General features: G+C 44.7%; 2 protein-coding genes and 1 non-coding gene across 11 annotated transcripts; 2 read left to right on the top strand and 1 right to left on the bottom strand.

Moving 5' to 3' along the window:
• Window positions 1-3095: 3095 nt before the first annotated feature.
• si:ch211-39i2.2 (DNA damage-inducible transcript 4-like protein-like) lies at window positions 3096-4360 on the top strand. The gene is made up of 2 exons (XM_027017075.3): window positions 3096-3387; window positions 3665-4360. Exons 1-2 carry the CDS (start codon window positions 3228-3230, stop codon window positions 4093-4095), a joined length of 591 nt encoding a protein of 196 aa, XP_026872876.2. The 5' UTR covers window positions 3096-3227; the 3' UTR covers window positions 4096-4360.
• Window positions 4357-17752, bottom strand: brd8b (bromodomain containing 8b). Of its 9 annotated transcripts, none has more exons than XR_014123324.1 (20): window positions 17671-17752; window positions 16878-16974; window positions 16569-16638; window positions 16353-16402; window positions 16070-16192; window positions 15493-15573; window positions 15311-15375; window positions 14859-15004; window positions 14585-14776; window positions 14181-14283; window positions 13786-13935; window positions 13218-13396; window positions 12671-13150; window positions 11739-11929; window positions 11495-11587; window positions 11330-11398; window positions 10095-10377; window positions 9825-9923; window positions 8364-8450; window positions 4357-5685 (listed from the first exon to the last, which is right to left on the bottom strand). XR_014123324.1 is itself a non-coding variant. In XM_081713027.1 (20 exons), exons 1-20 carry the CDS (start codon window positions 17687-17689, stop codon window positions 5626-5628), a joined length of 2595 nt encoding a protein of 864 aa, XP_081569153.1. In that variant the 5' UTR covers window positions 17690-17752; the 3' UTR covers window positions 4357-5625. The 9 variants fall into 9 exon arrangements, 7 of the variants coding, with proteins under 7 accessions (XP_081569153.1, XP_081569154.1, XP_081569155.1 ...); XM_081713027.1 differs by lacking the exon at window positions 8364-8450 and adding an exon at window positions 6179-6223; XM_081713028.1 differs by lacking the exon at window positions 8364-8450 and adding an exon at window positions 6179-6223 and having other exon boundaries at window positions 13786-13908.
• Window positions 17753-18393: 641 nt separating this feature from the next.
• Window positions 18394-18466, top strand: trnaa-agc (transfer RNA alanine (anticodon AGC)). The gene has a single exon. It is a non-coding gene; the product is annotated as a tRNA-Ala (tRNA).
• Window positions 18467-19352: the final 886 nt, after the last annotated feature.

Genomic DNA, 19352 nt, shown 5'->3' with positions numbered 1-19352 from the left:
GCTGTTACACGGTGCTATGCGTATATTATTTTAGTGGTTGTACTTGTTCATACAGGTGAGAACATGTATAACAGCACTGAGAGTTGTTGTCTTTGCAGAAACAGAGTCGTCTTTGTCTCGACACACGCACACAGTCCGTTAACACAAGCAAAATATTTGTTTCATCTGAAAACTGTCACAAAAGGAAGTAGGTAACCGTGCTGGTCTTTGGAAAACAAATTTCATTCAATATTTTTTAAAAAAGGCTTCAAAACATTTCTACTAATAGAATTTAAAATGATTTACACTGCTATATATCATGCAAATACTGGTCATAAGGACAGCCGATAGGGGAACCGCTGGTGTGTTTTGGGGTGTGATCTACAGTGTGTCACCGGATATAAACAAGATTGACACACTGGAAGTGATTAAATAACATATGTGCCAATTTTGTATAGAGTGACGTGTAGTCTTGGTCGGGGGGAAATTGCTACACTGGCAGACAGTTGCATCGTCTTTTGGCCCAGTTCTTTTAACCATGTCCTGTTCAGTAACTGTCTGGTGAGCTTATTATTATATACAACTTTATTATTCTTTAATACATACTCGTAACCCAGCCTTTGACAATACAAATGCAACATTTTGTGTCATGAAACACCTTGAATTGAAATGAAGTTAATGTCATTTAATTTAATTTAATAGAGAGAGGAGAGAGAAAACCTTGGTTGTTCTTTAAACTTACAAACCTGTTAGCTGAATTGTTAAGAAGCTACAGGAAAACATCTGCACTAACCTCAGACTGTTTTTCTGAACAAGGCCGTCAGCAGGCCAACTGCACGTGACCCGTAGCAGACGGATCCGAGATGAGATAGGTTTAAAGATGAGTCTAACTCTGAAGCATGGCATAAATGACAGGTGTCCATCAACAGTACTCAGGGGGACAAATCTGAACTTGTTTAGTTTTGTAAATAAAAATGGCCAGGTTTTCACAAATATTCTGTGGCACTTTTTTGAATAATTGCAGAAATAATTTATTAACATGTCATTTGAGCTTCAATAAGACTGGAAACATTTCACCTGAACACTTGAAGGCCTTGCACGGTCTGAGTTATCACCTCATGGGTCATGAGACAAGCACCACAAACCCTCCTGAGAGTCATTTTCATATTAAACAACACAATATCCTAATATCTAAGAATGAATAATTTTCTGTAATGGTTCTAACATTAGGCTTGTGGTTTAGGATTTGTTCCAGTTTAGCAGTGCGTAGAGAGCATAAAAACATGCAGATGTTATTCAGCGCAAAAGTCAGTTGCACACTGATCAGCTGACTGAAGGAACATGTTGGTCCGGTTTTGCATTACTAGTTTACTACAATAATGAGCTCTCATCGCATTGGCTGGACTTGCGATCAAAATCAATAGTGAATGTCAAAACATTTTTCTCATGTTTGAGTTTCCTTGTGAGACTGAAGCTCGTGACCAGGTTGAATGGGTCATGAGGATGAGAAGCAGTGTCTGAGATGTAGGTCAAAAACACAGAGAAAGGATCTTTGGACAGATTTGCTCTTTAAAAGGGAAAGAAACACTCACTTAATGACTGGTTCACTATTGTATCTCTTGGAACCAACATCCTTATTGAGACACGTGAGGATAAGAACACACTATCACATCCACACAAACTAAAATATGAGAGGAAACAATATCAACAGTGTGCAAACAAAAAAGATCACAGCATCAGATCTATTAGACACCATGATTAAGCCTGAATAAACCCTTACACTGCTGTCTACACTCAACTAATTTCTCTTTTGCAATCACAAAAATTCCCACAGAGGCTCTGTGGTTATCTATTCACACTGTAGACACTTTATTTCTTTGTCTCACACACACACACACTCTGGTAAACCCCTTTCTTATTCTTGTGTAGTAACTTCCCCTGGTAATTCATTTGAACCCTTCACTGCTTCCTTGTTACTGTGAGGTGATGTGATGTCAGAACTGCACACAACTATGAAGGCCAATCAACTCGGCCACAGAGAAGCCTGGGGCAAGGCTGAGATCTCTTAGATAACAGGTCTCAGATAGTGAGTCACTGTGTGATCTCACCAGCAACGCCAACAACAGCTGTGGTGGTTAGGATAGTGGCGGTGGAAAAAAGTATGTTAGTGTTCGTTTCTCGTCTGAGCTTGTTCTCCTGTGAATCCTGCCATCTCTTCTACCTCCAGGACCACCAAGACTACTTACATCTCACTGTAGACATAAATGTCCAGCATACACCTGGGTGTGTATGCTTTGCGTTTAAATTGGCTAGAACACCATCAACTGTCAAATGTAATGCAAAACATAACATAATAACAGCAAAAAGTCTTACTCTTACAAAGTTTATTTTCTAAAATAAATATTTCATTATTTTTTTAATCTGTTATTAAGCCGTACCTTTAGCTATTGACATCTTTTTCAAATTAATGTGAATGTGTATGATTTTTTCCCTCAGACTGCTTTAGTTTGAGATATTCTCCTCTCACCTCACCCTGAATGTGTGCCATCATCAATAACTATCACTCATAACCATTTTAAACTTGTAATAATCTGTTTTGCAATAGCTACAACTAGAATGGGCACCTGAAATAACAATATAAAAGCTTAATTTATATAGAAGTTTTAAAACAAGATTTACACCATGCTTTACACACACATTATATATATATATATATATATATATATATATATATATATAGAGAGAGAGAGAGAGAGAGAGAGAGAGAGAGAGAGAGAAAGAAATATAAGCAAGGAAGAGCATAAATAATAAAATACATTAAAGATAAAAATAAGAGATCTAAAATCTGTTTAAATCCAATGTTTAAATTAAATACAACAGTAAAAAAAAAAACTCCGCAGCCGTTCAAACGAATATCGATCATAAAGAATTAGGTCTACTCAATCAAACATGAATATCCAGTAATCAAGGTTTCGTGTAGCCTAAATGCAAGATGCAATTTAGTTGCATGTTCAAGCTGATCTAATTTCACAGATATATTGCGCAATATCTTAGTTTCTATGGAAACGGAGGCAGTCCCACACGCGAGCTCCAGCTGATGCAACTGTGCTACACACGCGTATAAATACTGCGCGAGAGAAGCAACGAGACCGTTTCAACTTCTAGCTGGCATACATGGAAGGTACAACAAACTCTTTTGCTAAGGCGGCTGCCGAAATTTCCGAGAATTACGAGCAGACAATCCTAGAATGGTCTATACCCAGGCACTGGTTTTTGGATGCGGAATATCCATTAAACCCGAAGAGGATAACCTAGCCGGAATGTTGAAAAATGTTGTTAAACACTTCAGATCTGGTAAAGAAAGCTTTGGAGCACCTGGCACGCTGAGGAAGGCGATGAGCTCTTCAAGTGAGTAGCCTGTATTTAAATACCAGTTGTGCTACGTTATCTGTAGCAGACGTTTAACGTCCGTTAACGGTAACGTTACGTGTTGCGAGATCAAAGACCAAACTACGCAGCTAGTTAATAACACTACACGAATGGACCAACGTAGAGTTTTTCTAAATCAGCTGATAACGCGATAAATTGGCTGACTGGCGGTGTAGTGACTTTTGGCTTCGTTTAAGTACTTTCAGTTGTCAATGGAGAGGTCTATTAACACTTTTACTTTTGTTTCTGCACACAGGCCTCGGATCCGAGTGTAGCTTGGAGGAAGAAGACACGGGTCTTCACCACGATTTGATCAAGCGAATCGAGAAGTGTCTCACTATTGCAAAGAAAGCGAGTTTGCAGTGCCACGAGCTCCACCTTCCCGCGCGGATGACCGCGCGAGTGGCCGCCGACATAATCCGGGCGTCGGTAGACGAGCCCTGCGGACTACGGGGCGCCCTTATTCACCTCTTCATGGAAAACGAGCGTATCTTACAGACGTTGGGGACCGTGACACCCGCCCAGAGCCTTACCCCAACCTTCGAGCTGTCCGTGGTCTTCAGACTCGATAGGGATGGATGGCACTTCTTTGGCAACGGCAAAGTTTTGAGGCTTCGACCCGAGTACCGGCTCGTGAAGAGGAAGCTTTATTCGAGCGCCAGCCCCACCGTGATGGAGGGCTACTGAGACGATCACGTGATTTGGGGGGGGGGGGGGAGACTGATTACAGTCGGTGAAAGTATATATGCATCACTGTTTGACGTTTGAGCTGTTTTGTGTGTAAACATGCTGTACACTATGTAATTCTGTTCAGTCACGCTTCTTTCCACCATGTAAATTGTGCTGGACTTTCTGGAATGTGGAAAGGTGTTGAAGGGGAGCTAGCCTCTCAGTAACCGTGTCTTGTATTATTACTTGTACATTAAACATTTTAACTGTCAGACAACGTAAATTGATATTTAAGTTTATTAGTGTTTTACAGCTCAAGGAGCAATAGGCAGAATTGAGCTTTTCAGGGGAGGGTAAGGAACGATTACAATGTAATTTAAGAGGTATGTAAGCTGTACCTTGGGTTTACCAGGCAAGATTCACAGTGTAAATACCCAAGTGAGGGAAGAGTCTCCTCGTCTAAGCCAGCTGCCAGAATTAGCCTACTAAAACAGTATGTACTGCTCCCTTCAACAGTTCTTATACATAAGAAACCACACTACACAGACAACACTGCCTTCGAAAGTCCTAACTGTGCTTTGGTAACACTAACTTTACTTGCACTTGTCCAACTATATAACAAAGACATTACAGGCCCTTTACCTTAAAGATTCAGGCTTCTACTGATGTATTCACAAGTCATGGATTCCAGAAAGGCGGGCGGGGGGCAGCGCATAACCCTTACAGTCTTTATGGACTGGAGAGCACTTACTAGGGAATGGCAGATTATGTAGAAACTAATTTCTGTTAGCAGCTCACAAAACAAGCAGAAAATGTTTATTTACATAATTATACTGAAGACAATTGTAATTTTGATAAACATTTATACATTAGAGCTAACTTAATGTTTTAGTGCTCATGTCACAACTCATGGATAATTTAATCTCTAAGTTAGTGCACCCCTGCTGAAATGTAAAGAGTCAGTTCACAGGGATCAAGTTATAGCCAATTCACAGCCAATTCAGCACAGAAATATTACTGATTAAAGACAGAAGGGCCACTACTGCTCTCAATCCTAATGAGAACATCGTCTTAAAAAGGACAATATTGTTGAAGGAAGTCTAAACAAAATTACACAAACCAGCCTGCTACAAACACCTCCACACACAGACATGAGCCGGAGTCGAGCTGTATCCCCAGTTATCAGGCCAGAGGAACGTTCTTCCTACACCACGTCCCCGCAGGCAACGCCAGCTGTGGACTCTTGGTGCCAACGCTCAGAGGCTTCAGGACGCTTTGATCATGGGCTGATGGAGAGTGGTACATTCCAGATCAAAGAATAAAGGCTGATGATTGTAACCATCTCGAAAATGAAGCTTTATGCCCTAAGCAGGAGTTCTTGACTGTACAGAGCAGAACACTTGTCTGAATCAGTCTGACAAACACCTCTTCTGTGACAAGAGCCAGCTGTCTGCGCCAACTCTATCGGAATCCGGCATCGGATTTTTTTTTTACAGACGGGTAAGTCCATCGAGCCATCGGGGGTTTTCTTCTTCTTCGACCATCATCTCATTTCTTCATCTTCATGTCAGCCTCTATGGCACTGCGGCGCCCCCTTGTGCCTCCATCCTGAAAGAAAAGAAAAGGGAGGTGGAGGTGTGGAGGCATGAGCACCCCTGCAGCTAGAGAGGACTGTTCACAAAACCAGACAACTAGCTGGACCTGAACAGGGACGAGAGTCAGGGGAAGGGAGCACTGCCCTAAAACATCACCTGAAACCACTAAACCATGAGCTAGAACCATCTCCCCAACAAAACATTATATGTCCCTCACTCATCTGAAACTAACTCAAACAAGTGCAATATAATTAACACATTATTATTATTGCCAAATGTGCACAGCCCAACTGACAGCCAAGACCTGCAGCCAACATGAGGCGTACGACTGAAGAGGCTGGTCTCCCTAGTGGGCTTTAAGTCTGTGTGTCTGCATGCACGTGTCCATGTGCATACATTTGTGTGTGTGTGTGTGTGTGTGTGTATGCATGCGCGAGAGAAAGAGAGAAGGGTGAAAGAAGATTCAAGGGGACAGAAAAGCTGTGACCTTTGACCTGGATACTTACAAAGAGAGAGAGAAGAAAAGCAGGAGAAGCCATGGGAACACTGTCCTGTAGAAGGACAAACAACAGTGAGAGAGAGTCCCACACACACACACACATACACACACACACACATACACACACACACACACATACACACACACACACATACACACACACACACACACACAGTCCTGTAGAAGGACAAACAGTGAGAGAGAGTCCCCCCCCCACACATATACACACACACACACACACACACACACACACAGGAACACAGTCCTGTAGAAGGACAAACAACAGTGAGAAAGAGAATCCCACACACTCCCGCAACTCACAAAAAGACAGGATTTAACCTACAGCAATGTTATCTAAAACTACAAAACAGACATGCACAGCTCACACACACGGTCAACGCAGGGAAAAACACATAAGCATTCACAGATTTGCAGCAGAGCCAAAAACAGGACTTTTCTGTGTGTAAAACAGAATGCTAATATTACTACAAAGAAATGAAAGCCTGTAGGAAGCAGTGGGGATTAGGAAACTGACACTGGTAACAGGTTCCTATGAAGTTTGCTTCATTGGCCACATGAGTAGGAGGTGCGGCAAAGAAAACCAGGTTTGATGAAAAAGAGCAATGCTAGCGACCGGAGAAAACTGACAAGACGCAGGTCAGCGCACCACGAACTCACAGACAAGCCATGGTACAAGTGGGACAGAAATGAAGATGGAGCAGAAAGAAAGTGTGTGTGTGTGTGTGTGCGCACGCGCGCTCACGCACGCATGTGTGTGTGATATATATATATAAAAAAAAAAAGATAACACATGTATGAATATCTGAAAAAGATGGCTAATGTGTCATGAACTGCAGGAGTGTGTGTTAGTGTGTCATGCGAGTTGCGAAAGGATGAGAAAGTGTCTGGAGTTTATGAGCATGTGACTGTCGTTCTCTCAATGACTGTGGTACTGATGCACATGAAAGTCTAAAAAAGATGACCAAGAAAATGAAGGGGGGAGGGGGGCAGGAGTTCTGGGCTTGGTTTCCCAATGGCCTTGTGGTGATATCATCTTAAAAAAGAAACTCATTAAAACAAAAAAAAACATTCAGTGTCTAAGGTTATTTTAAATTGTTCATGAGTGCTTAAACTGGTTTATGGGTGTTTTTATAAAATCCTTGCTTTTTAGAAATATACAGATACAGAGAATGCAAAAATGACTTCCCATAGACATCTATAGGCCACAACAACATCAGAAGACTTGAGAGATAATGCAGGGACTTTGTGTTACTGGGGTTACTGTCCTGCTGTTGTCCACTCGACTGACTGTTGTGAGCAGTGATGCCTTTTCACACGTCATCAGTTTCCACGCAGAGTAACATGTGAACTACAGTTCACAGAGATGACAAAGAAATGGGGAAGGAAAAAAAAAAAAAGACAACATGCTACAGCAACAAGTGAAAACAACCCGACAGGTACTGCCCGTTCTCCGATTCTGTCATGATAATCGGTTGCAGCTCAGGGTTACATGTTCAACTGTAGCAGAAGTGATGACACACAAATGCATCATCACCCACAGCAACGAACCTTTAAAGCAGGGGTGGAGTAGTAGAGTGATTACAGGTGAAAGATATTTAAACACCCTATTCTTCACCAGGTCTCAACATGAAAAGCTGCTGATGTCACTGTTTTAGTGGCAAAGCTGAAACTATTCAACATCAACAACTGTCAACAACAACATTTCCTTGGTTGATTTTTTTTTGTTTACCTTTTAGGTAGCATCAAACCAAGTGTGAATTTATGACAACCTGAAAGCTTGAAAAGAAGCAAAAAGTCTGGGAGCATTTTATAAAAGAGGACAACCCGAGATATAAAAATAAATAGTCGATGTACCAAGTGCCTGCTCGAGCACCTGAAAAGGAACTGGGATGGTGTGGAGTAGAGCTCTGACCAAACTTAACCCCACGCCAGGGTCTGTGAGGACACGGAGCTCAGCAGCAACTGACCGAAACGGAGCTGACTTGACAGGATACGTTCCTGCTTACAAATTACTAACCCAATAAAAATGCTTCTCTCTGAAATATTCCAACGCATATCCTTTTAGTACAGCACACTTCCCCAGGAACCTACTGAACATGTGACAGAACACATGGCCTGACGTGGAACTAAATGCATAAGAGAGCGTATAATATCAAACTGGCTAACATTACCTTAAAATACAGCCTGCAAACCTGTTTGATGTTTAATCAGCTTGTTGTCATGGTCCTCGATGTCTAGTCATGGACCATCAGTAAGGGCTTTTTAAAAAAAAACAACAAACAAAAACAAAAAAACCTTAGTGTCTCAGTGGTTAAGGTACTCTACTAGTAATCTGAAGGTTCCCAGTTATCTGAAGTAATCTGAAGGTTGCAAGCCCCACCACTGCCAGTATACTGTTGGACAACTGAGCAAGACCCTTAACCCTCAATTACTAAAGTTGTACTCAGACATAATTGTGATTGGATAAAAGCATTAACGTAAATAAATACCGTAAATGTAAATTTTATACATTATTCTTTGCTGGAATCAGTCCAATAAAAGTTATTTCTCACTGAAATATAGAGCTAAGGTCAATACCAGATGTTATACCTTAATAATGATTTACATGATTTTACAAAATATAAACAATACTATATGATTTACTACAGCCTCTCATTTAAAAATCACATATAAAGTGATTAATGTCCCTATAATTTGACAAATAGAGTTTATAAAAGCTCTTTTCCATCTGGTATTTACACCCTGTGGAAGCATATGAGGTCTTTCTTATGCCGTGTTATAGTCTAAAAACAAAACATTTGACAAAAACAAACCCAAACAAAACAACTTTGAACACACAACATTTTCTGAGGTTTAAGGCTAGAGTAGTCCTGTAACTGGTAGAGCAAGCACAGAACTATTTCATACAGCTGTGGGTCGCTTGTGCAAACGCTTTCCAGAGCTGTGGGACATGTGTGCAGGGTAAGAGATCTGGATCCCGCTCTGCTTTTGTGAAAGCCACCTTGGGCCGGCTTGTGTGCGCCAGCGTCCACTCTGTGCTCTGGCTGTCAGCACGGTCCACTTTCACGGCTACATGAGAGCACGCGTGTTAATGACCTCCACGGACACGTGACGTCACAGGGCAGGGCGGGCGATGGGGATGAAGACACAGTTTGTCTGCAGCTGTGGTGAGTTTCAGTTAGGCACAGAAACACAGGACTGAACAGCACAAGGAGGCATGCACATGAAAACAGGTCATGCAGCCCACACAGCCAAAAACAAAAGGCGCTTTTATGTACCACGGCATGGCAACAATATCTCACCACTTCCAACATCTGGGGAAGAGCTTTTGGGCGCACGTGCACACGCGTCATCTTAACTGGGGCTCTTGCTGCTAATTTTGGGAGCGGGAACAGCTGGTGGAGTGTACGTGCACCAGCACTGATGTGCACGTGAGCAGTGCCTGGCTCTGAACGCATCTGGAGCACCTCCACGTCACTGGGAACTAACGGCAGCTGAATGCATAGTCTCGCTGGCCCACGTTGGGGAAAACTCTCACCAGGCATCTGTTGCTCTGGTTGTTGATGCTTGCCTCCAGGAGGGTGTGTGTGTGTGTGTGTGTGTGTGTGTGTGTGTGTTTTAATCTCACTGACCTTTTCATTAGTGTCTTGTTTGGAGTTGTTCCTTTTCCTTCTGGGCATGGCAGGTGATTCTGGCTCTAAATGTGCATCTTTGTGTGCTGGGCTCAGGGTCTACATATATGAGACTGGGGGTTAGCGTGAGTGTCACTGCCCGTATCGACAGGGCCGTCAGCTTTGCTGTGGCTGTGGGTGTTCTGAGGAGTGGACCGACTCTTTCTCCCGGCACCGTTTACGGTCTCCCCATGCCCCAGAGACCACGTGCCGCGTGTGTGTGTGTCTCACCTTGTCATTGGCGTCCTGCTTGCGGTTGGCCTCTCGCCCACGCAGGCTCTTGGCGCTGATGCCCGACTCTGAGGTCTGCATGATGAGCTGCGTGGCTAGAAACTGCTGGATTTGCTCCAGGACATCGCGCTGCATCTCCAGTGCCATGTGGTAGACATCGTGGTCCGAGCTGTTGTACATGACAGCATTCTGAAACATCAGCATGATGTCCCGCTGGAACTCGGCCGTTGTGCGGATCTGTCCCGTCTCGATGTTCTTCTTGATCGCTGATAGGTCCATAGGCCTGTGGAGGAGAGGTGGGGGCGATCTGAGGGACTGACAGATGGTCATTCAACTACAAATACTTTCAACACATCTACAGATGTCTAAGTAGCTGTAATATTCCTAACATCACAGCAAATATGAGCCAGTAGGTGACAATAGTGCAATAACTATTAACAAGCAGTAGACAGTGCAACCTTATAATCAAACAACAGGACACATTACAGCTCCTGGGTGTCATATGTCTAAGGTCTTCATGCAACTTCCCTGAGAATACATGCCAACCACAATAGAAAATTTCGGACGCAGTCTCTTCATTAGCTGTGTAAGCAAAGTGCACGAAATGTCCTGTTTCTCTGGAAGCTCTGTATACTCTACTACAATTCTGAATATCTCTACATCTTACTACAGTACACACACAGATGACTAATACAGCTGTGCGAATACACCACACTCTTACATGTCCATATATCATATATACACCATACACTGGGATGTCCATTGTTAATATATTTCAGTGCAGAAATCACTTTTCCACACGTTTATATCATGTACAAAGTCATTTATGTATACAGACATCTCTCACTTGTGTTATCATGTTTTACCATATAATATGTCTTTTAGTGTAACACTGATGTTTGCAGTCTTTCCATGGGTGCACTTGCATAAGTCATGTGCATCATTTATATATGAATATAGACCCTGAAAACTCTTACAATATTAAGGTTTATAGTTCATCTGTACTTTGCACGTTGTACTTCTGTAACTCACTTCTACAAGCCTGCCCTATTTATTCTGATTTTATGTATGTCTTATTAATGTATATCTTCACTTGTGCAATTTGTACAGCACTGTGACACTGCAATTTCCGTCAGCATCAATAAAGAGATTTATATATATATATATATATATATATGAATAAAAATGTTTCTTTATTTTTTCCACTTGAGATGTATACACCCAGGTGTGTGTACCTGTGGACAATGCTGTGGTAGCCGGGAGCGATGTCGTCAGACACGGGCTGCAGAAATACACTTGCATACCTGCAAACACATAAATCTTACATGTAATACACTGGCTAGCAGCAGTAAGAACACAAGAGAGTCTGTGGTTCGCCAGTTTTGGTTTTTAAAGCTCACCTGTGATTGGCCGCTGCGCGCCACACCAGCATAATGGCCTTCTTCCAGATTTTCTGTGCCTGTAAAGCCTCCTGATCTTCACTACACATTGAACTGAGAGAGAGGAGAGAGTGAGATATACACACACGAACACACATACACCTCACACCCACAGAGAAACACACACCCACCCACCCAACCACACACACACACACACACACACACACACACACACACACACACACACACACACACCAAAACTCACAACTGGGAGGAGGCGGGGCTGCTGGCGGTGGAGTCGGCGGTGGTGTACCGCTGGGAGTTGGTGCCATAGCCGTCTTCGCTCTCGCTGGCTGGGGGGTCGACCTCGGAGAGATACGGACCCTCGCCACACTCCTTCATCTCCATCCCTTCATCTGCATCCACCTCACTCCCTCCATCCTCGTCCTTTACCTCCTACAGTGTGAGAGGTGGAAGGGCACGTGAGAGCAATAAAACAATTACTTTGCTCATTTTCAATGTTCATATTTCTTTAAATTTTCTTTTATTTTTGAATAGATTTACATGCTTCAGTGTTCCAAAAACATTATTTTTCTCACATTGTATGCCTCTATTCACCCTATGTATGAAACACCATTAGAGCTCTTTAAGACCGGCACCCTCGTGTGCTCTGACTGGTCAGAACACTCAGTTCTGATTGGTCAATAGCCAGAGAGCTGCTAATCTTTGTGCTAGGGGGTGCCAAGACGCTGGGGGGTGGGCAGTACGGATTGGGATATGAAATTTCCCCATCTTGTAACAAAGGACCGGGGCTATAATCCCAATGAGGGTATAATCTGAATGGGGCTATTATCCCAATGAAGCGTTCCAGGCTGCTGACTGGTTTCTTAAGGAGAGAGTCACTGCCTCTGGCAATTTCCTTTTTTAAGATGTACGTTGGACTTTGTAACTTTGCAGACTGATTACATCCAAAAAAAATTAGATAAACACACTAAAGGAAAAAGGAAAACCCGGAAAAGCGCAGTAGGTCCCCATTAAAGCAAGGCCTGTCTTCAGTGCTTTACTGAACACTATAATCCAGCAGGTTATTTATATCACCACGGAAGCATTTCTACATCTGCACGTACAGTTACAAAAGAAATCATCTTGACTTCTACCCACGGGACACTAGTGCTGATCAGTGATTGGATGTGTTACCTTTGGGTCTCTCCCGGAGACAGAGCTGTCCTCCGAGTCGAGGCAGGGTGCGTCTGCCTCAGGCTGGGTCCACTCCTCACTCTCACACTTCAGCGAGGGGCTCGGAGCCTGGTCTTCCTCCCTCCCTCCCTCTTCGTCTCCTTCTCTCTCTTCCTCTCCCTGCAGCTCACACTCCTGCGTCTGGCCTGCCTCTGCGGGGGCGACAGAGTCCACGTGCTCCGTCCCCCCCTCGGGGTCGCCCACCTCCCGCACCTCCTCCACCAAAGTGGCCTGGTCTCCTTCCAGGACTCCTGGGACGGGGGAGCTCAGCGGGGTCCCGGATGGGCCCCTCGGCTGGGCAGAGGGCTCTGGCTCGGCCGCTTTGAAGGCCTCGGGCTCCCAGGGCCCCGAGAGGGCGTGAGGGCCTGCCACGGCGTCGTCGCACAGAGAGAGAGCAGCTTCAACCTCTGCAACATCCAGAACCTCCACAGGGTCGTCCACCTGAGACAAGGCGTGAGGTTTAGTGTGGTGTGTGTGGGTGTGTGGGTGTGTGTTGGACCTGCAGTACCTTCTCTTCAATAATAGCTATAATGTCCCCCACTGTCTCCAGGTCCAGCTCTTCTCCCATGTAAGACACGGCGACCAGGTCTTCCTCCACCAGCTCTGTCTCTCTGCCCTCGGTCTCTGCTGAGCCAGACTGCACCGCCAGCACCGCCTCAGGAGCCGAACATTCTGCTACCGCGGCTCCTACACACACACACACGATGGAGAAGAGAGGTGATGGCTCTCTCTGTATCCTGCTGGTGATGAGCCATGGCCTCTGCATGGTAACTGCAGAAGACTTTCAGATGCTTCTCACTGATGTCTGGGTTGGCTTTTTAAACAATTAACACAGTCTGGGAGTGCAAGCTATATACCTGAAGGGTTTAAAACTGTCTATCAGAGGGAGAGAGAGTCTAAATAAATGAATCAGTCAAAATAGAAAAAAAAAATCTAACATTTCTAAGAGGAAAGAAAAGTAGTAACAGCTATAAACATTTCACTGACGACATTATGCTAATTTGTGGCTCTTAGCCAAATGAACACTGGTGGTGAAAGCTCAAGTGTGCGAGAGAGAGAAGGGGAGAGGTAGAGACCTGGGCTGGGTATAAAGTGGTGTCCGTGAGCTTGGGGAGCTACAGGGGCATTAAGAGGCTCAGCGCTGGCTGGCATCTGGACTGGGGGGGCGCTCTCCAACAGACGGGATAATGTAGGCGCATCTGACACAGAGACACACACACAGAGCTCTACACACACACACACACATACACACACACACACTAAAAGCGGCAAGCTACTGCAGATTGAGTTATACTGTGAAGACACGCTAGTCAAGGCGTCGTCACGTGCATGCAAAGTTCACAGATATATAAACATTTAATATCACAAAGTAAAAAAAAAAAAAAAAAAGACATTGTAAACACAGCACATGCACACAAACTCGGGGTAGGTGACGACACGGTGGAACTAATCCCTGGAGCAGAGTGTTTACCTGTGGAGACGTCGTGGCCCGCGGGTAGGGCAGCGGGAGAAGTGTGAACCTCAACACCATGCGCACCATTGCTGAGGGCTGCTGTCACCTCTGCCTCCACCACCTGCACACAGCACACCGTCAGCTCCTGCGCACTACGCAACACCGCCACGGCCACGCCACCATAGCTCATCAGCACAGACATGCCAGCTGACACACACTCATTCTTGCGCTGCGTCAAGTGCTAGCTCAGTAGAAAGCTTTAGAGAAGGCACTTATGAATTACACAAGAGTGCATGAGAGATGCATGCAGCTGTAAAGACAACTTCCCTCTCCTAAAAACGGCACTTCCAAAAGTCTGAAATACTTCACACAACTCAGGATGTACATTTGAGAGTCTGCTGTGCCTCACGTATCATGCTCACCAGTCTGGGGCTGGCTGATAGCAGGCTGCTTTTCTTCAGCAGTTCAGAGAGCAAAGGGGAGGGTGGGGGTGTGGCCTTCTGACTCAGGAGCTTCTTCTGTGGGGATTCGTCTACCACGGCGCCCAGGCTCGCCTCTTTAGGCCCCGGGGCAGCTGCCTCGGTCACGGGCATGAATACGGCCACACCCTGTGCCTGGCCAAGAGAAACATACATGATGAGAAGGACAGTCAAACAAGCCAGTCACACTCACGCAAACGTGCATGCATGTGCTCACCATCGGACTTGGGCAAGAAGTCTCATCTGGTGTTGGTTGAGGAGTATCTGGGTGCGGTAACTCCATGCTGGGGGAGCCCGCCCCCAGCGGTGAGCGGACCGTCACACTGGGGAGCCTCTTTGGTGCGTTTTTAGCTGCCTGACGGGCTGGACGCACATGGGAGGGATGCAGAATGAAACCCAAATGACGCTTCTGACATTGTTTCTATAAACTTCAAAGTAAATTGTGACTTTATAATAAAAGAGTCTATACCCCTGAGTCATTTAAAGAACTGAGGCATTATTAATACCTAGCACTTCAAGACAGTCCAAATTCTGCCTTCAGAATTGAACTGAATAGGCGGTCCTCAGTGGGTGAGTGTGGTACATGTATCCTAATAGGCTGTTCAAGTGGGTGTGTGTAGTACAAGTATCCTGATAGGCTGCTTCAGTGAGTGTGTGAGATACACATACCCTGATAGGCTGCCTCGGTGGCCTTCCTCTTCTGCTCAGCCTCCTCCTCCTCCTGTTTCTTTTTTCTGCCAGAGGGACATTCACAGGACACCAGCGTGAAATACAAACTCCCACCGCACAGCCGGCTCACAGTCATCACACCACTACTCAGAGGAAGACATGTTAATGAAGTACTGTCTCACTGCTCAATCTCTCCCCAGAGCTCGTCCAGTCTGGGATCCATGTGTCCCGCCTGAATCAAATCCGCTTCTTTCTTTAGCTTTCTACATGTGGGAAAAGACAGAGCATAAAAGTCTGAAGTAGCACCACAAAGCATACTAAAGTCATGCAAAGCACCATCTGTGATTGAGCAATGTAGCTTTTAATTAGCGCCGAGATCAATTTAATCAAAGCTGCAATATTTAAAATCACTTGAATTTTAAATCTCTCACTGAAGCGAAACATTATATAGCACAATTGTATTGTTTAATTTGAAACCTTAACACTGAAGCTGTCTCTGTAGACACTGATACAGACTCCCCCACCCTCATTCCCTCCACATCCCACACCTCTCATCATTGTGGCCCTTGCTCTACCATAACTTAGAGAGACCACATTCTCAGTGATACTAACTTTTCCATACTGAGTTTTAAAAAGAATGATTCTATCGATCAATTTACAGCCTTTTACGGCAAACTCTGTGAGGGGTGATGCAGTCACTGTATAAGAAATATACAGCAGCAGTAATAGCAAAATCAAAGGGAAAGGTCAGGCAGACACCTGTATTTCTCCTGCGTGTCCTTGAGGAGCCTTTTGAGCTCATCGATCCTCTCGGCAGTAAGTCTGCGCACGATTACATCCTCAATGGTCTCCACCACCTCTCCCTTTTCCCCACGCTTCCGCCTACGGGACAGCAGCACACACCATCAGAGCGTTCAGAGCACTGTCCGGAAATCACAGACACACTTTCCACAGTATCAGATAACAAAAAAAGCACACACAAAAAGTCACAGAAGTGTGGACATGATGAAAACAAGCGGGCTTTGTTTGTCTGGACACATACTTTGGGGCTTCTGTGGTCTCCAGCAGCTCAGAATACTGGGAGGCACAGTGCTGTAAAAGAGAGGAGCGACTTTAAAACTATGATCACTAAATATGACAAACAATTAACATACAGGCTTTTCACTTTTTGGGTGAGACATCTTATTCATTACAACAGAGCCAACAAAAATAATTGGAAGAGGGGCCCTGTCTATAAGCCTAAGGTGTTCTTAAGTACCTTTTGGGAAAACCAGTCTGGAGGCCTCCCTGGTTCAGAAAACGGCTTGATTGCTCTGCTGACAGACACCCTGGAAAGAACAGTAAGAAGTCATGGCCTGTTATTCACATAGCTGTCAGTCTCCAGACAGATGCTGCCTACACATGTTGAAACAGCCATAAACATAACACAAATTTCCAGGTGATGAAAGGGCAGTGTGTTCCAGACATGGGCTGTACAGGGTGTAGTCGGTTGGACAAAGGAATAATCATCTGTGTGCGCAAGGTGGTCTGCGAGTGTGTGACCTCAGTACTGTCAGAACATCCTCACCAGTTTTGATCTCCACTCCTCATGACAGAGGAAGCAAGGCAGAGCTTCTCACGGACGGACCACGGCTCGGTCGGTCCAAGAGACAGCATCTTGTGTTCTGTACGGCGACAATGCAGGCTGCGGTTCAGTAAATGTTGTAAACATCCAACCAGATAACTAACTATTATTAATATTACTTACATTTATATAGTGCCTTTCTCAAACTCAAGGTTAACTGGCTAACTGTCATAATTTATTCGCGTATGCCATCATTTCCTACTTAACGAGCTAGTGCTGTTTTAAATTGCCCCTGAGTAAGGCCCTTAACCCTCAATTGTTCAGGTTGTACTCGGTCATAACTAAGTCGCTATGGATAAAATCGTCAGCTAAATGCCGTAAATGTAAATACATGCTACTAGCAGTAGTCATTACGTGAACCTAACCAGCTAACGCTAACTAGCTGTCTAGCTACATTCCTGGTGGATGTTTCTTATCTTGGTTAGCTACTAATCTTTTGGCTAAAATGCATTTTCCTAAAGCGAGAGTATAGGTTTAGTGTGTACTGAAGAGTAATATTAGAGCGAAAAGATCCCTCTAGATCTTTAAGTGTTAGCCGTTTGTTTTGCTTTTTGTTAGCTAGCTAGCTAGCGTCAGTTAGCTAGCTCGAGAGAACGCGAGATAAGATAGCGTAAGTCGGTGACTGATTGCTGTCACGCGCTTCGACGTTCTGGCGATGGGTTACTAAACATGTGTACGTTCTGCTTCAGACTTTAGTTCATATGTCTGGTGTACATGGAAACACGGCCTTACTCACTTCCCACTCCAGTAGACATTTCGCCGCTAAAATCTCTTCATTAGCTCCTGTTCCGGCTACACGACCTCTACGTCACGCCAATGACGTCTCTCAAATGACGTAAGTTACCAACCACGTTCAAGTCTCGCGACGTTAAGCGCTCGCGTAGAATGCGGGATGTGTCAGGATAAATGCGGGATGTGTCAAGCTCGATGCGCGTCGTCCAGTTTCGCTACGCTTCCATATGCGAGTAATGAAGGTGGATGTGTAAAAATCGAGTGGCTTTCAAACTTAGAATATCAGCGCTGCGCTGCTTAAACAGGGACTTCAGTGTTATGTGGTATAACTATGTGCAAACTAGCAGAACCACTATCAACATGTACTATTATAAAACTATTAGAATTTACTACATCTGTTATGAGACACTTATTTATGTTAGTTAGTTATGTTTATATTAGTTGTATTACATGCTGACTTCTCCCACGGTTTCTTCCTTATGCCACTTAGATCTTCACTGACACTATCGCCTTTGGCTTGCTCACTTGGGTGTCTAGACCTTAGACCTGTTTGTTTCTATTTCCTATTGGTTCTACTTTAACAAAACTTAGATCAGGCCATTTAAACTCAAGTTCAGGTTTACGCCATGCGAAAGTTTCGTAATCACCAGAAGATGGAGACATCGATCTATGTTGTATGTACATGAGTGAATGTCTTATATAACTCCATGAAAAGCTCCTCTTCAGCGGGGGATTAGCTCAAATGGTAGAGCGCTCGCTTAGCATGCGAGAGGTAGCGGGATCGATGCCCGCATCCTCCAGTTTTTGCGCTTGTGTTTTCCCTTGTCACATTAAAAAAGAATCATACCCTTTGCGAGAAACTGACTCAATACCAACTTTGCGAACCAACTGCGGTTTGAGCCTAGCTGCCCAAAACTCTTCAAGCGATTAGCATTTCGCACTTAATAAGTCGCTGCGTGAACTTCCACAAAATAACGTTAACTATAACAGACTGATTTTATTTTGTATTTTCGGCATTTTTCAAAAGCCCGATAACACTGACAGCATGCGTTTGCAGATTAAATACAAAACCATCCCTGCTACGCATCCAACTGCCGGTTCTCATTATAATAAACGCTGGGCATCGTACACACTATCCCGGCGCCCCTATGGCTGCAGCAGCGTTCATCTGAATCGATATGTTTGGTACATTTAATTGATCGTCTCATCTTATTCGGTGTAGCAGAAACCTGCCCAGGGCTATAGAGCGATCGGGCCGCGTGTTTGCTTTATGCAAAGTGCGCCGTAATCACGCTGTTGCCGTCGGAGGAGAGCGTTGGCCTCGCGGGCTCCGCTTGGTGCGTGCGCTCCGCGAAACGCGCGGGGAGCCTGCGAGCAGCTCGAGCCCAGCCGTCGATGAAGCGAGAGAAGCGTAAGGGCGAGCGACAGATAAAGGAACGCGCCGCCGAGGAACAAGTCAACGGCACGTACCCTAAACGAGCAACCCCTCTCTTAAATACAGAGCCTATCTCTGAAGACCTCGAGAAGTTACCTCACTCACACACACGCGCGCGCGGTGGCGGGGGGTGTAAGACAAGTTAGAAACAGGCTGAGATCGCTTTGTTTATTACTGTTGTGTAATTAATATGGGCATCATGCCATTACAGTAATGCATCTTCTCCACCCATCCCTCTCCCCCTCTCTCTG

The sequence above is a fragment of the Electrophorus electricus genome, chromosome 4 (assembly GCF_041902795.1).
Source record: "Electrophorus electricus isolate QZ-2024a chromosome 4, ASM4190279v1, whole genome shotgun sequence".
Taxonomy (NCBI): domain Eukaryota; kingdom Metazoa; phylum Chordata; class Actinopteri; order Gymnotiformes; family Gymnotidae; genus Electrophorus; species Electrophorus electricus.
Note: the sequence above shows the minus strand (reverse complement) of the source record. Positions and strands in the feature narration are given on the sequence as shown.

Coding starts and splice junctions, on each gene's coding strand:
- si:ch211-39i2.2 (XM_027017075.3), top strand. CDS start 3,228: ATGGTCTATACCCAGGCACTGGTTTTTGGATGCGGAATATCCATTAAA. Junction 3,388..3,664: donor GAAGGCGATGAGCTCTTCAA/GTGAGTAGCCTG, acceptor TTCTGCACACAG/GCCTCGGATCCGAGTGTAGC.
- brd8b (XM_081713027.1), bottom strand. Junction 13,397..13,785: donor CCACTTTATACCCAGCCCAG/GTCTCTACCTCT, acceptor GTGTGTGTGTAG/GAGCCGCGGTAGCAGAATGT. Junction 9,924..10,094: donor AGCAGGACGCCAATGACAAG/GTGAGACACACA, acceptor TCATATATGTAG/ACCCTGAGCCCAGCACACAA.